General features: G+C 32.8%; 1 protein-coding gene across 1 annotated transcript; it reads left to right on the forward strand.

Annotated features, from left to right (window-relative positions):
- The first annotated feature begins 4,170 nt into the window (after nucleotides 1-4,170).
- On the forward strand, nucleotides 4,171-4,635 carry LOC115970290 (serine/threonine-protein phosphatase 7 long form homolog). Its single transcript, XM_031089945.1, has one exon. It carries the CDS (start codon nucleotides 4,171-4,173, stop codon nucleotides 4,633-4,635), a length of 465 nt encoding a protein of 154 aa, XP_030945805.1.
- The last annotated feature ends 12,745 nt before the right edge of the window (nucleotides 4,636-17,380 follow it).

A 17,380-nucleotide genomic window follows, 5' to 3' on the forward strand; every position in this document is an offset into this window, starting at 1 on the left:
GTTATCCTGCAAGAAAGGTAAGGCCATGTAAAATTTTTTAGTTCTCTCATTAGAGCACATTTTTCAGTTCTCTCTATTGTTAAAAAAAAATCATTGAAGCTAGGAACACAACAAAAATTGTAGTGAAATTTTAGAATTCTAGTATAATTTGGGAATGTTGTAAAATTATAGTGAATTTTTAATGTGCCCTTAAACAGACTATAAAATAAAATAAAATAAAAAACCTTATGAGCGTATAGTATGAAAATGTATTACAGATTCAAGTAAGTATTCCAATGTGAAGGGACAATATTCCCCACTCCAAAGCATTATAAATTTATGTATAGAGGTATTGAATCAATGAAGATTTCATAAAAATGGGATAGCACTAGGTGATAAGAAATCATAGTATAATATCTTTTCCAACTGAAAAGTCTGTGCTAAATAAGCACCTCCAATGAATAAAGCATGACTACCCAATTACATGTCCCTCACATATCTAAACAATATACTACAAGTCCTCAAAATTTCCTTTATACACCAATCTAAATCATACAAATGTTCTTTACTTAATAAAATTTCTGTATATGATATCACTTAGAAGTATCCTGCAAGAAAGATACCACTTAAAGAAGATATATAGACAGACCAACAAAGTGAGGAACTCAATTTCAATTATTTCTGTATATAGGCTATAGCTTACCTTACTAGCTTTATGATACCACTAACATCATTGATGATGCTTATCTTGGTTTGACTTGACTTTGAACCTGGCAGCTTAGTGAATACCTGTTAAGAAAGAAAGAAGACAACCTTGATTTTCCAATATTCATACATGTTATATAATAAGCTGATAACCGTAGCATATTTTTATTTTAAATAAAATAAATAAACTATTCATAAACTGTAGGATATACAATTCAGCAAGATTCAGAAAACCCAGGTTACTTCTTGGTTATTGATGCTGAATGAAAAGTGTAAGGGTGTTAGATATCGTTCTAGTTAGATGTAAACCTTTAAATCTATAAGGAACTTCTTGTAGTCTCAAGAAAAAACTCAGTATCCATCAGAAATAAAAAGCCATATATTTTTTTTATTAAATTATTGAAAGCAAATTTTAAGCCTATTTGAAGGCCCCTCAAAACTTTATTCTTTAAGTAAAAATATTTCAAAATAGACAAGACTCTAATTTGAAAAGGAAAACCTTAAAATCACCTAAAATTATGAAAATCAAATAGAAGTATGAAAATATAACAAATGACAAAAATTAATTCCATTTTCTTTGCTCTAAGATGGTCATACTGAGACACACAAACATGCATGTGTATATGCATATTTATACCCCATGATGCCTTTCATTTTTGTTTTTTGTTTTTTAAAACCTCTATGTCAAAGCTGAAAATCCTTAAATCAAACTTTGAATTACTCTCCAAAAATGAAAATACTTATAGAGAGTACACTGGGTTTGTGTAAAATGTGTCTTATCCAATTGTAGGCATGATTTTTTATAGTTGTTCTAAATGGTGTCGAACTAATTACGTTTGAGTCTAAATAGATACACTGTTTTTCTTTTGGTGTGGTGTTTTAGAATTCATGCCGGCCGTTTCTTTTGGTGTTCTCTTCAACTTGTCACAATGAATTATAATTTTATATAATATCATGGTAATCTAATTTGGTTATATGCATGCAACCCCCTCAATTATTTCTGTCCCTATGCATTGTTCTTTTCTCCAAAATTATTTCTAATGATTCATGGCAAGTAAATGTAGCTAGTTCTTGCTACTTTTGAGCTGTTAGTAGTAATAATAATGTTAATCAAACTATGTGAATTTTATGTTTTTTGAGCTATTAGGTATAGGTGTTTTTGATTCTCAATGTTATATCGTTTTTGTGAAATAGCCTCGCTATTGTGTATCTAAGTTATGATGGATTATCTAGATGGAGATTGAACTCTGCTTTTCAATGACTGGCTTAGCTACAATCCTTGATTCATTTGCTTACCAAATTGGGCCTCCAAATTGTGTTTGCCATGTTTTTATTATTATATAAAATCTGTCTTTATATGTTTTGACTGTGACTTGATCTATGCTATCTTGATGGATGTTTCATTTGTTTTTTTTACTTCAATTACTGATATAGAAAAAAAAAAAAAAAAAGGAAAAAAAAAGGGTGTTTTTATTAAAATTCTGGCAAGTTCTTATTTATTTAAGCTTTAATTTGATTGCTTTTGGGTTGCATGTTAAGTAGGGGTAAAAAGTGATGTGATAACTATCTTATTGCAATTATACTTTGCTTGGCATGTTTGATGTTGAAACATTTTAGTCTCAATTGAGTTGCCTGTTTTGTGCCTCTTTCTTTTGAATGAGTTGGAAGTTCAGGTTCGAATTAGGATTTAGATTGATTTTTGTTTGAGATAATTTATATAGTACGATTCCAAATTTGATGTCGAGATTACTTGGCTAGGAAACTTTGGTTGATGATTACTGAGTTCTTGACTTACTACCTCCTTTGTAAGTCTCATTACCTCATTAGTAGAGTGAAGAAGTTACCAGGTTGTTAAGAGTTCTTTCTTATAGGGAACTTAACCTGATAATATTAGCATGGTCTTATAACACAAGAACAATCTGATTTGAGATTTTATGCAAGACTTAAAAGAATGTCCTTATTGTCAACATGTCACCTTAGGTAACACTAGTGGATTGTATTTTTATAATATATTTTCTCCTATTTCAAAGGGATTTTGGATAAGTTATATTTTAGGCATGGTTAGGGGACTGTAGGTATTTGTTCATTTTCTAGCAAGATATGTACAAATTTAAAAAATTTAGATGGAGTAACCTCCCAGCAAAAGTAAAGTAGGATTCTACCAACTTTAAATCAATAGTTTTGTGCACTATAGCTATTCGAGGATGGGCTGTTGGAACTGGTTTATCAGTGGTGGCTTTGTAGAGATATGAGGAATAGAATCAGCAATGAATTCAAGATGAAAAACAATTTTTTAATTCAATGTCTAACTCTTATTTACCCTGGGAGTAAGGATGTGTGTTAATGGAGTAATTATACAATACTATGAGATTCCTTGGTCCTGTAATGATGTGTGCTAATAAGCAATTAAGATACCTTTGAAGCTAGAGTAACTTTGAGGTGGTTTTGAGAGCAACACTTACAAGTCACTAGATGTTGAGGTGGTTTTGTGTGAATGGAAAAAAAGAAAAAAAATTGAGCATATTAAAGATAAGGACTTTGCTACTTAGGTCATTGCCTTACATAGATGGAGGATAGCAAGCATTTTCAATGTTAAAGCTTCTTTATCATACCTTTTTTTTTTTTTTTTTTTGGGTAAGTAAACATATATTTTACTGCAAAGAGACTACTTCATGTGCAAGAGAGACAAAGAAGTCTAAAGACTTTATCATACCACTTCATTTCTACGTTCATACTGGACCTATTTGGCTGGACCTTTTATACCTTTTCTCATTGAACTTTGAAAAACCTTTTTTGGATGAACTATACTAAGCAAATATGACTAGTAATGAGGGCTTACAATTGAGCACTTGTAGCCTATAGAACCTCTACGTCTTTTTGGAGACAACTGTGCTATCTAGTTGAGTACATGAGTTGAAGCCAGAGATTATATGATTTGTTAATCGATTCATTAACTTGATGATATGTTGACAATCTCGTTGGGCTCATAATATGTCTTACTGTATCCATACTTTTATTTTATATTAATTGTGGTTTACTTGTCATAGAGTGAATCCTTAATAATTGCTAACAATCTATTTGCTGCTATGTTAGATATGCAAGCACTAAATAGAGTGGAGCCTGGACCCAACGATGATACCCAGTTGACCCGGCAGTCGGATCATCGGTCAACTCCGCTTTGGAGGTGCGTCGCCGACGAGGTATGTAGTTGTATTATTAGTACATCTCCATTTTATAATTACCTCGTGTGCACTACCTAACACAATGCTCGTCCGTGTGTAGGAGGTGCCTGGTGTCGTAAAGGTTTGACGTCATAAATGTGTACTGTTGCGAGTGGGCTAGACCCATGTATCATGCAATACATAAATGCAGCAGGTTTGATCGGGTTATACAAGGTTCCTGATATGGAGGTTGACCATGCCTTAATCACGGCCTTGGTCGAGCTGTGGCTTCCAGAGACACACGTTCCACTTACCCCATGGAGAAATGAGTATCACCTTGCAAGATATAGAGGTGATGCTGGGGATTCTGGTAAATGGGTTGCCTGTCATTGGGAAGACAGACATGAAATGGGGTGAGGTGTGCCGAGATTTGTTGGGCCATGAACCTCCGCCCATGATACCGAACTCAAATAGGTCTATCTTTGCTGGGGTGAGGATAAGATACAAGTGGCTTGATGCACGGTTTGCTGCTCCCCTAGCTGTGGACACCGATGATGAAGTAGTGCAGCAACATGCCAACTACCACCTATTTGTTTGGATGGGGGCCCTGTTGTTCTTGGACAAGTCGGCGGACCGGGTCTCACTCTTGCCTCTACAGTTCCTTAACCCAATCAACAATGCGAGACAGTATAGTTGGGGTAGTGCAGTATTGGCTTGGCTCTATAGGCACCTTTGTAGTGCATCGAAGAAGGATGCGATGCAAATTGGAGGAGCACTATTGTTGGTGTAGTTGTAGACCTATTCAAGGTTCCCATGAATATACCCTATTATGAGGCCATCTTTACTGCTAGTGCACTTAGGGCCCCTTGTCATTAGGTACGTTCATTAAGTTCTCGTTATTCAAGCCAAGTGTCTATTAGGAATAATTATTTATGTGTAAAAGTATATTATATTATATTTTTCTCTTTGATATAATTAAAAACATGCCAAACTAACAAACAAAAGAAACTTATCAATGCTTAGATATTGAAGTATATGGATGTGAAATATAAAGAAAAATTTGTTAAATGTAAAGGAAGAGAGAGTTCACTAACAATATTGTTGACAGTTCATCACATGAAAGTTCACTAACAAGCATTTGTCAAAATCCCATGTTTGCTAGGTGGAGCGAGCCAAAGAGCACTGCTGAGCATGCCACACATGTCCTTGTTGCATATCAGATGTTGCTGTCTACACTATGGGTAGAGCAGATATTCGGCTAATTTATGTATTCAATTGCATGACCACATTTATTTCGCCACAATTTGAGGTTTTTATTTTTGTTTCCCTAAATTGCATAACCACGTTTTTATTTTTATTTTTGTTTCAATTCTTGGACTGTTGTAGGAATGATGGCAAGAGGTTTAAATTTTTAGCAGAGGATGTAAGTATAGTCTTTAGTGGATGAAAAAGACCAAACTATATGCAGTGTTCAGAGAGTTTGAAATATGTCTAGAATTTCTAAACATAGAGCAATAGATGAAATAATTATAAACAAAAGGTTTAGAAGTAGCTTATACCAGTTTATCTAGTGTTTTTGCTAGTATTAGTATATTGTTTCTCTTTTAAGATAGTAGCAAGAATGCCCTGTACCTTCTCACAATTTGTCTTTTAGTTTCATCATGTGGTGGATTTAGTAGTACCTTTGATTCATAGCCTAGCCTTTTTATTTTTAATTTTTTTTTCTTAACCACTTTTCTAGTTTTGATTTTGCATGATGTCCTTGTAGACAAAACTAAATGCTAAGATGGTAGCCCCACCATTAGTTGTTTGTTAGTTTGTCTTTTCAATTATCTGACTAGTCATTGAAGTGCTTGATTTTGGTGTTTTTCATCCACTCATTCTTTTGTTGTTTGGTCTTATCCTTTATCCACATTAATATGAGAGGTGGGGCATGGTGTTTTATGCATTTGATTCAAGTATGTCCATGCACACTTTTAAGAGGATAATAAAAATGGTTGCTAGTAGTTCATTATCCTAAAAATGGAGGGGAAATTGTATATTTTGTATCCTCAATCTTTTTCTTGTTTCAACATCCTTTCTATACTTATAAAGGATAAAATTTATATGCAATAACTTATGTTCTCCAATTAAATTCAATCACGTAATTGTCTAAGTTATAGTATCTAAGAATTGTACCTAGCTTTTATCCTACTTTCAAATGTAATAAATAGAAAAGGTTAATGTAGGAAATGAAGGTGCATATGATCATTTGAGTAAATCACTACTAGAGGTATCATTAGAATTAGGGTTAACCTAATTATTTAGCAATATTGTTTATGTGGCATAATTAACCTAACTTTGAAATTGCAAATCATAATTGGTTAATTAATTGATTCAATTTCAAATTGGTTAAAAGGATAACAACCAGGGTATAAATTTTCCAACAAATGCAATAGTGTAGTACCTAGTGTAATAGAATAGTACAACAATATAGAGATACACTACAAGAGATAGTACAATAGGCTTAAGAATGGGCTTGGGTCGGGTGTACTATTCTAATAGTCCCCTTAAACTCAAGATGAATCGCAAGAAACCAACTTAAGTTGGTATACAAAAACAATTTGGGGAATTTTACTTTGTGAAAATGCTCACGAACATTGGGCGTAACTCGATTCCTATGAAATCGAGTTATTAACAACACCCTTCTAGGCACTTGGATTCCTCCTAGATTGCATCTGGATCGATCTAAAGTCATCACTGGACCAAAGAATGTAACTCGATTTTAAAGTCATCGAGTTATGTTGGGAAGTACCCAAGCAAGTAACTCAACATATTCGAAATCGAGTTATTTACAAGTTGGTTCTAGACACTTGGATTCCTCCTGGATTGCATTTAGATCAATCCAAAGTTTTGGGCTGGATGTGGTGGCAACAGGGAGTAAATTGATTGTTAAGTAATTGAGTTATGTTGCAAGTATCTCGAACATTTAGAAATCGAGTTACATTGATTCTAGATCAGTCCATTCTCATTGAAACTCGATATATTCGGTATCAAGTTACATTGTAACCCGATGATTTGGAAATCGAGTTATTTACAAGTTGATTCTGGACACTTGGATTCCTCTTAGATTGCATTTGGATCAATCCAAAGTTTTGGGCTGGAGGTGGTGGCAACAAGGAGTAACTTGATTGTTATGTAATCGAGTTAAATTGCTTTAAGTAACTTGATAACTGTAAAATTGAGTTACTTATAAAAACTTGGTAATTGTAAAATCGAGTTATGTAATAAAATAAGAAGTTATTGACCATTTCTACAGAATCTGTAGCAATCGGTGATCTCTCTTTTGGATTGCTCTCGGCAAATCTGGCTGGAATCGACAATTTCCTGAACAAATTCTTCAAAGATTTTATGTAGTAAGCCTCTTTTAACCGTTATTGTCTTTAAAATTACACATGGTGGTGTGTTATTCTCCGATTTTTGTTCTCAATTTCAAACTTCATTGTCTATGTAGATTGTGATGAAATTGAGTGTTTGTCTCTGAAATGTATAATGGGTTAGGTAGTATGAATGTTGTTTGCCTGTGTAATACTCTGTAGTTGCGAAAAATACATTATATTTGGTTGAAAACTAAAAATTTAGGGCTGATAATGTATGCTTGGCGATTTGGGGATTTCATGATTGTGGGTGCAAAAGTCAGAACTGGTTAATGGGCCCTTGTGTATGATTGTGGGAGCAACTGATTGTGAATACTTTTTTTTTTTTCTTTGAATATACTAAATTGTTCAACCAACGAAGAGTTCATTGATTTATAGCATATTTCATCTCCACCTAAATGTCTTCAAGTCATACGCACCTAGTCAAATTATATATTTACTGGACTAGATATAGTGATGATCCACTCAAAGCCTTGCAAAACTTACCCAATATAGGTGAACTGTTTGCTTGGTCTAGGACCCTAAGTGAATTCATCGGTGGGTAAATAACATTGATTTGTGTATATTATATTGAATCTACACAATTGATTTGTGTATACATTGATTTGTTTTGGTGGCCAAGAAACTTGAAGAAAAAAACTTTGTATGATTTAGTTTTCAATTTTTAGTTTAATTTTTTTCTTTTACTTTAAAATTAAGAAATTTTTCATGAGGATTTTTTTTTTATTCAAATGTTGATAGGATTTTTTAAAATATTATTTAAACATTTTTATATTTATTACGTGTCTATGCATTTTGTGCAGTAGAATTAGAGTATGGGTGTTGTGTTTATCTCTTACTAATGCGGGTTTTTTTTTTTTTTTTTTTTTTTTGTGAGCTGATCATGTTTCCATTGCTGACCATTAGTTAGTTATGGCTTTGAAGAGGGCTAAGAGGGGAAAATCCAAAGTTGCATCCGAACCTGAACTGGTGTTTGATCAATTAAGGTTCCACACGCATGCAAATGAGCAAACCTTTAAAACCTTGATTAAGGATAGGCGTATTTGGGAAGAAAGGCAAATCAATCTACATGAATTGCATCCTTCTGTCCGTGAGAATCTACAATCTAGGCATTGGCTGTCTCTATGTACAAACACACAACCCTCTCTAGCTGACTTGATTAGAGAATTCTATTCGAATCTCTTAGTGCATGAGGATGTTTGCTATGGTCACAGAGTGACATTGTGGATATGTGGTGTACCGTTTACAATAACTAGGGACGTAGTATCTGATGCTCTTGATGTACCTATAATTCATACTCCTACTTATCCCTACTTTGAGTCTCCTCGTATTGATAATGTTATGGATGTTCTTTGTGGAAGATCAGTCACTTGGGGTTCTGACCCAAGCATTAGCTCATGTGAGTTAACTGAGTTTAATTATATTTTCTTTAGAATAGCTTGTCACAACATCTTCCCTATCTCTCATGTCCATACCATCCCTATAGACAAGTGTTTCTTTCTTTATGCCCTCGTCACCGATGGTTTCATTTATTTTCCTTCCCTTTTCATTGAAACCATTGCGAAGGTGCGTAGGAGCAAGTATAAGAGGCATGGCCTGTTCTTTCCAGTTTTCATCCATAGGGTCCTCAAATATTTAGGATTAGAGAACTTTCCTTCCCAAGAGTTGGTCCTCATCCTTGCCCCCATAGGAGCCAAATTTCTAAAATAGCGAGATTCCCAAAAGAAGTTTGTCGATCCCAGTGTTGGTTCATCTAAGAGACTACGAGTACAGCCAACTACTGGAGATGTTCCAAATGAGGACATGCATGGGGATCCTATAGCTGCTGTTGCCGAGGATGGTGATGATGGTCTTCTTGCCGAGGTTGTAGCTTTGTGAGCGGACTTAGTTGACTATAGACGTCCTATTCCACCTTCTCCACCATCTAACTCTTGATGATTGCCATTGGCCATTGTACCCAAGGGGGAGACGAACCATTTGTAGTTGCTGTAGCATATTTGGAGAATTGTATGACAGTTCTGTATAGTGACTTTCAACTAGTTGTATATTTTGTTATTTTAGTGGCAGTTTGAAGAACATGGTATCCGTGGAAAGTAATTTGATATATTAATATAATGTTTAGTTTCATGCCCATCGTTATTATTATTAGTATTACTGAAATGGTTCTAACTATAAGAATTTTTTATGTTATTATGTGATTCTATATAATATCAATAGATCCAAAAATGTAAATAAGATTTATTTCATAATTTTGTACGGTGTTCACATGTTATTAGATTATAGTAATTATTAATACAAATTGAAGGTTTGTGAAAGCACAATTGGTTTACAGGGTTTGATATTGCTGATGAACCACCTAGGAGATTTTCCTTGGAGCAATGGATCAAGCTATATCTTGACTTCAGGCAACTGTTTTTATTACAGGTTTTTCTTTTCAGTCATGTACTTTCCACTGATTGGATATTGTTGTCCCTCTTAAATTAGCATTTATATTATTCTGAATTTGGTCCCCGTGTGGACTATACCTCATGCATCATATTTTCATTACGAAATTTATTGATGAAACCTTGTAGTGTAGTCAGTTTACACAATTAGGTCAAACTTTGCGTAACAGAGAAAAAAAAAAACAAAAAACAAAAAAATAGAATGACACTTGGCATGACCTCATGCACTCCTGCATTAGGTCTAATGGTTTTTTTTTTTAATCAAATATTGATTGTTTTGATTTTATGCTACTAGAATGGAGTATACGAATGTCAATCTTATAGAAGTCTTATAATGTTATTCACTATCATTTTTTCATCGTGTTGTTTAATTGGTCCATGTATCGCACGGGTTAGCGACCAGTAGTCTTCATAATAACTACAATAGCAATAATAACTACAACAAACACCAAGTCATTCCTAAAAAAAAAAAAAAATAGAGTAATTGGATACACCAACTACTTTTGCGCCAAGTCTAGTCCTATCAAACTGCTTCACATGAATATGTACGTAAACTTTTTCATAGTACCCTCATTAGCTCATTTTTATTGCCCCGATTCCAGCCATATCAAACCGAATCACGTGAATACAATTCAAATGACTAATGCGGCCAACTTTTTAATTGAAACGTGACAGCTTCTGACAATTTCACCATGCTCACTGAGATAGAAACACATTCACGTGACTCATTACGCACGCTTCTGCACTACACTGCATGGACCAACCGTTGTTGCACCAAGACCAGTCATGTCAACCACATCAAACACACCACACATGCCAACAAACGTTATGGTTGAGTCAAGTCATTTTCTCAATTATTTGTACACATCCTAACACCCCATCACTGTTTCGCCCTGTCCAATCAGATCAAACACAAGCCCTACTATTCTTCTCATGTGTATACTCCTGTTACCTGATGCACTTTACTACATCAGCTCGGAATTTGTTGCACCAAGTCTAGTCATATCAAGTGAACAACTTACATGTGCCAATTACTATTATGCAGTTGAGCCTACTCCTGTACCAATTATGAACTGCTGCACCCAGTCTAGTCATATCAATCAATCAAGCTGACTCATGTACCAATTACTATTAACTGAACAACTTGCACATGACCGACACTACCATACCATATAGTTTCCCATGCAATCCGTCTATATGTACCTTAGTCAATCCTTACACCATGCTATCACACCACACCATACATTTACCCTTCGCATCTAGATATACCTCAGTCAAATTCACTGTTTGCAATGCCAATGCGCAATTGGCTCCTACCCCGTTTTCCTGACAACTATAAGAGGGAGAGAGATAACGATGAGAGGGAATATTATGCAAGATTGCGGCGAGAATGGGAGTACCGCATGAACAAGTCCAACTCTCTACATAATAATCTCCTTCTACTTGGGGCACCTTTGGTGGACCGAGTCTCGTTAACAATGCCAAGAGGAAACATGGAGCAATGTAGGCAGGCCATTGCCAAAATCTAAAAGGAAAACAACCTAATGTTCCTTTGTAGGTATAGGTATCACCTGCTGCAGCTTGTAGAAGAGCAGGCTGCTGCAACCAATAGACAACTCACCCAAGTGAAACGTAATAGTGTCCTCAGCTACGAGGACTACCTATCTGAATGAATATCTATGTACTACATCGCCTAGCTAGGTTCTATCACTACAACAAAAGTGGGCTATGGTGACGAAATCTAGTGAGGATAAACAATTTCGTCACCAAATGATAATATTTAGTGAGGAAAAGAAGAATTCGTCACCAAATATTATAAAAATTTTAAAATTGGTGACGAAATAAATTGATTTCGTCACCAAAGATGTACCAATTGGTGACGAAATCAATATTTCATCACCAAAGATGCACAAATTGGTGGTGAAATATTTATTTCGTCACTATAGGTCATGAAAAAAAGGCAAACCTAGGATGACGAAATTTTCACATCACCAAAGACTTACCAGAGGTGACAAAATGCTAAATTCGTCACCTAATATTAGGATGTAGGTGTCTTTGGTGACGAAATAAATTTTGATCACCTATTGTTTAACCAAAGACTAACTGGAGGGTGACAAAATTCAAAATTCATCATCCAATATTAAGATGGAGGTGTTTTTGGTGAAGAAATAAGTGTTCATCACCTATTGTTTACAAATAATTAAGGATGGTCATGGGCAAGGTATATCCATATATACCCGACCCAATTAATTTATCCATGGATTTCCGATTACCTTACCCAATTAGTATCCATACCCAATTGTTACCCAGTCTGTTTATCCATAGATATCCATACCCTACGCAAAGCCAATTTTTATAAAATCACCAAATATTCTCAAAAACCACTAAAATAACCAATATATCTTCAAAATCTCTAAAGTAAGCAAAATACTCATGAAACCTTTAAAATGACCAAAATACTCCTACAATCTCTAAAATCACCAATTAGGCTAAAAAACCACTAAAAGGACCAAAATATCCCAAAATCTCTAAAATGAGCAAAATACCCCAAAAATCACCAAATATGCTCAAAAACCTCTAAAAATTACCAAAATATCCCATAAATCTAATAAATGACCGACACCCCCAAATCTTAAAAAATGACCAAAGTACACACGAAACTTAAAAAATGACCAAAATACCCCTAAAACCTAAAATTTGGTCAAAATACCCCCCCCAAAAAAAAAAAAAAACCAAAATACCTCTAAAACCAAAAAACTGACCGAAATAGCCTTGATGCTTGAAAATTACCAAAATACCCCTAATCCTAAAAAAATGACCAAAATAGCCCCCCCTCCCCCCGAAACCTAAAAAATGACTAAAATACCCCTAAAACCTATAAAATGAAAAAAAAAAATGGCCATAAAACCTATATAATGATAAAAATATACCCTAAACCTAAAAGATGATCGAAATACCCTTAAACCAAAAAATGACCAAAATACTCATTTTTATAATTTCAGGCTATTTTGGTCATTTTTTAGGTTTAGGGGGTATTTTGGTCATTTTTCAAGGTTTTGAGGGTATTTTCAGTTATTTTTTATGTTTAGGGGGGTATTTTGGTAATTTTAATATTTCGAGGGTATTTTGGTCATTGTTAGGTTTCATGGGCATTTTGGTACTTTTTAGGTTTTGGGGAGTATTTCAGTCATTTCTTAGGTTCAGGACGTATTTTTTGTCATTTTTAAGTTTCGGGGGGTATTTTGGTCATTTTAAAGGTTTCGGGGGTATTTCGGTTATTTTTTAGGTTTATGGGGTATTTTGGTATTTTTATAGTTTCCGGGGATATTTTGGTAATATTTTAAGTTTAAGGGGTATTTTGGTAATTTTATGATTTTAGAGGTATTTTGGTCATTTTTTAGGATTAGGGTGCATTTTAGCAATTTTAGAGGATTTTAGGAGTACTTTGGTTATTTGCAAGTTTTAGTGGCAATTTGGTAATTTTGATTATTGGGTTGATTGGGGTTTACTCATAATAATTTGGTTGAGTTAGGTTTGGATAAGATTTAATTAGTTAAATGGATAATAATGGGTAAATTACACTGGATTGGTATGAAAATTGACATACATATTAAAAACATACTAAACATGTAATCCAACGGTTGGATTTTCAAAATATGAATTCAATAATAAGTTATTGGATGGTGTAACATTTTTTAGAGTTACATCAGGTGTAACTTGAACCAAGCCCTATATTTCTTAATTTGATGTGAATTTTGACAAATTTACCAATAGATTACATTATCTTCATATATTTTTTATGCTTACAAAATTTCAAGATAATCAAAGATTAATATTTATGTCATCAATCAATTGTTTAAATTCAAGTTTTTGTAGTATAAAATAACACATAAAATATGAGTTTAAAGATCAAATGGTAAACTACATCTGATTGATATGAAAATTGGCATGCATGTTAAAAATATATAGAAATGTAATCCAACGGTTAGATTTTTCAAAATATGAATTGAATAATAAGTTATTGGGTGGTGTAAAATTTTTTAGAGTTACATCAGGTGTAACTTGAACCAAGCCCTATATTTCTTAATTCGATGTGAATTTTGACAAATCTACCGTTAGATTACATTATCTTCATATATTTTTTATGCTTACAAAATTTCAAGGTGATCAAAGATTAATAGTCATGTCATCAATCAATTGTTTAAATTCAAGTTTTTGTAGTTTAAAATAACGCATAAAAGATGAGTTTAAAGATCAAATGGTAAACTAAATTCGATTGGTATGAAAATTGGCATTCATGTTAAGAACATATAGAAAATATAATCCAACGGCTAGATTTTCAAAATATGAATTCAATAATAAGTTATTGGGTGGTGTAACATTTTTTAAAGTTACATTAGGTGTAACTTTAACTCAGCCCTATATTTCTTAATTCGATGTGAATTTTGACAAATCTACTATTAGATTACATTATCTTCATATATTTTTCGTTCTTACAAAATTTCAAGGTGATCAAAGATTAATAGACATGTCATCAATCAATTGTCTAAATTCAAGTTTTTGTAGTTTAAAATAACGCATAAAAGATGAGTTTAATGATAAATGGTAAATTATATTCGATTGACATGAAAATTGGCATGCATGTTAAGAACAGATAGATCATGTAATCTAACGATTGGATTTTTAAAATATGCATTCAATAATAAGTTATTGGGTGATGTAACATTTTTTGCAGTTACATTAATTACGTTTAACTTGAACCCAGCCCTATATTTCTTAATTTGATGTGAATTTTGATTGCTATAACAACTGTTACTTTGGGATCATTTTGGCATCTTAACAGAAACATTCAAAAACCGATTGAGCTGTCTTGGTTTTCAGTTTTCACGGTTGATCAACCGATTCATAGTTAATCTTGGGTTTTTACTATTTTTCGGTTTTTAGTTATAACCAGACCGGATCAGTGATTGGTTCCTGGTTGAATTGGCAAGTCTAGTCTAGTTTTAAAAACTCATATGAACAAGAAGCTAAAAAAGTGACTGGTTACCAGTTTTTTGGTCCGTCCGATGACGTCATAAATATTTATTTTATAATTATAAAAGGAAAAATCTAATAAGTTTATTACTAATAATATGTAGGTAAAAATTTGCAAAAGATTTTTGTGGGTTTTCACATCTTATATTTAGAAAATAAAAATAGCAAAATGTAAAAACGGACCATCGCATATTTTAGTGATACTTTCATTTAGATTTAATTATTTTTTTTCAAAATGGACCATCACATATGTTGAATTGTAATCTTATAAATAAAATGTTTTTTATTTGTTTATTTGTGTGTATATATATATATTAATGAATTAATGTTAGAGAAAAATTAAGTACTTTTTAAATTTATTCACTTAATTAATCAAAACTACTATTTTTTTTCTAATCATAATTATCATAAGAAGAAAAAAAAAACTAAATTATGTGAATATCAAAGCTAAATCATAATTATCAAGTAGTAGTGGTAATATATAATAATAATAATGTTTTTGAGAAGTAGTACGTAGTACAATGTACACTTAACAAAAAGAAGAAGAAGAAAGTAGTATAATGTATAGTGTTGCAAGTAAAACAACGCATAAAACTTAAAAGAATATCAAAATTATGTGGCTCTCATTCATTCTATATTAAAAACTAAAAAACAAAGGTGTGGCTTTTATTGAATTATTGTGTATACAAATAGAATTAGCAGACTAGCAAAGCAGTGAAGCACAAAGTTTGTAAACTAAAAGTAGAGGTTCAGTTTTTTCTTTTGAGTAGTGCATAGCACGTAGTGAATATTTTTTTATTTCTTTTCGTGCTGTGACCAATTTTCAGGCGGGTTCTAAATTTTTTAGGGTTTTTTTTTTTTTTTTCATTATTTTTTATTGGATAAATTTTATGTATAGTATTTTAGGTGCTGTTACTTAAGTTCCTCTCTTAAGATTCTTCCATGTGGCTACTTAATTTTAAAAATACACTTTTATCATGAGAAAAAAGTCACGTGATAAAATCTTAAGAGAGTAATCTAAAGAATAACATCTAAGGAATAGCATCTATGTTTTTTATTTAATGGTGGTGCTGAGATTTTTGTTTATGGTAGTGGCTGGGTTTGTGTTAATGGTGGTGGCTGTGCTTTTTGTTTAATGGTGGTGGTTGAGTTTTTTTATTTATGGTAGTGGTTGGGTTTTTGTGTTAATGGTGGTGGTTGTGTTTTTTTGTTTAATAGTGGTGGTGAGTTTTTTGTTTATGGTGGTGGTTGAGTTTTTTGTTTATTCTGATGGCTAGGTTTTTTTTGTTTATGGTAGTGATTGGGTTTTTGTGTTAATGGTGGTGGCTATGTTTTTTGTTTAATGGTAGTGGTGAGTTTTTTGTTTATGGTGGTGGCTGTGGTTTTTGTTTAATGGTGGTGGCTATTTTTTTTTTTTTTTTTTTAAATAGTGTTAGCTAGATTTTTAATTCATTGTGGTGGTTGGGTTTGTGTTTACGATGGTGGTTGGGTTTTTGTTTTGGATTTCACTTTATTTGTTTTGTTTTAAATTGGGATTTTTTTTTTTTTTTTTTTTGCATTCTTTATGATTTCTCCATGATTTGTAATGTGGATTTGGTTTTTATTTGATGAGAATGTTGTAAGTCTTCTTTCTTTGATAGTTTGGCTTTATATGATGTTGCACTATGATTATTTTGTCTAGTTTGTTATTGGGTATTCTGTGGACTTTTTCTGCATTGTCTTACTAATAATGATATTTTTTGTTGTAGTACATCTTATCAGGGATATAGGTTTGCAGTTTAGTTTGTTATTGATGTATTTTCCTTTATACTTGTGCAAATATGAGATTGGTGGCAAAAAGATAGCTTTTGTGAGGCTACTTGAACTCAAATAATTTTCTATAAAGTTTGGAAGCTAAGACATCATTTGTATATAAATGGTTGTAATTACTTTGTGAACATCTTTATTGCATTTTTAGATTGTATGGATGTTTTTATTTTTATTTTTTTTTTATTTTTTATGGATTTGGTTAGAAATGAATGGATGTTTGTTTTTATGGATTTGGTTAGAAATGAACAGTTTAATGTAATGGCAAGTAAATGTAAAGAATATTAATAAAAAAAAATAAAATTGGTGACAATAATTTTCATCGCCATATTTGACTATAAGCAGAAATTGGTGACAAAATAATTCGTCACCTGATCTATTAAAATTAAAAAAAAAAAAAAAAACCGGTGACGCAAAACTTCGTCACCTAATCTATTGAAATTGGGGAAAAAAAAAAACATTTGGTGACGAAATATTCCGTCACTGAAAATAAGGTTTAGTGACGAAAATATTAGGTGACGAAAAACTTTTGTCACCTATCATTTTTTATTGGTGACGAAAAAATTTCGTCACCTATCATTTTTTTATTAGTGACAAAACATTTTCGTCACCAATAAATTTTGTGACGGAGCTTAGGTGACGAACGTTGTTTCGTCACCATATGTATTCGGTGACGAAATAAGGACAAATTGTGACGATTGGTTTTGTCACCATAGGCCACTTTTGTTGTAGTGTATGTAGGGTGCATACTATCTCCAGAATTATGTTATCAATGTTGGTAATGCTAGTTGGTCGATATGCAGGTCATGCATATTGATGGTATCCTGTGTAAGAA

The sequence above is a fragment of the Quercus lobata genome, chromosome 12, assembly GCF_001633185.2.
Source record: "Quercus lobata isolate SW786 chromosome 12, ValleyOak3.0 Primary Assembly, whole genome shotgun sequence".
In the NCBI taxonomy this organism is placed as follows: Eukaryota; Viridiplantae; Streptophyta; class Magnoliopsida; order Fagales; family Fagaceae; genus Quercus; species Quercus lobata.

Excerpts from the sequence above, each read along its gene's own strand:
- LOC115970290 (XM_031089945.1), top strand. The coding sequence starts at position 4,171 with ATGAGTATCACCTTGCAAGATATAGAGGTGATGCTGGGGATTCTGGTA.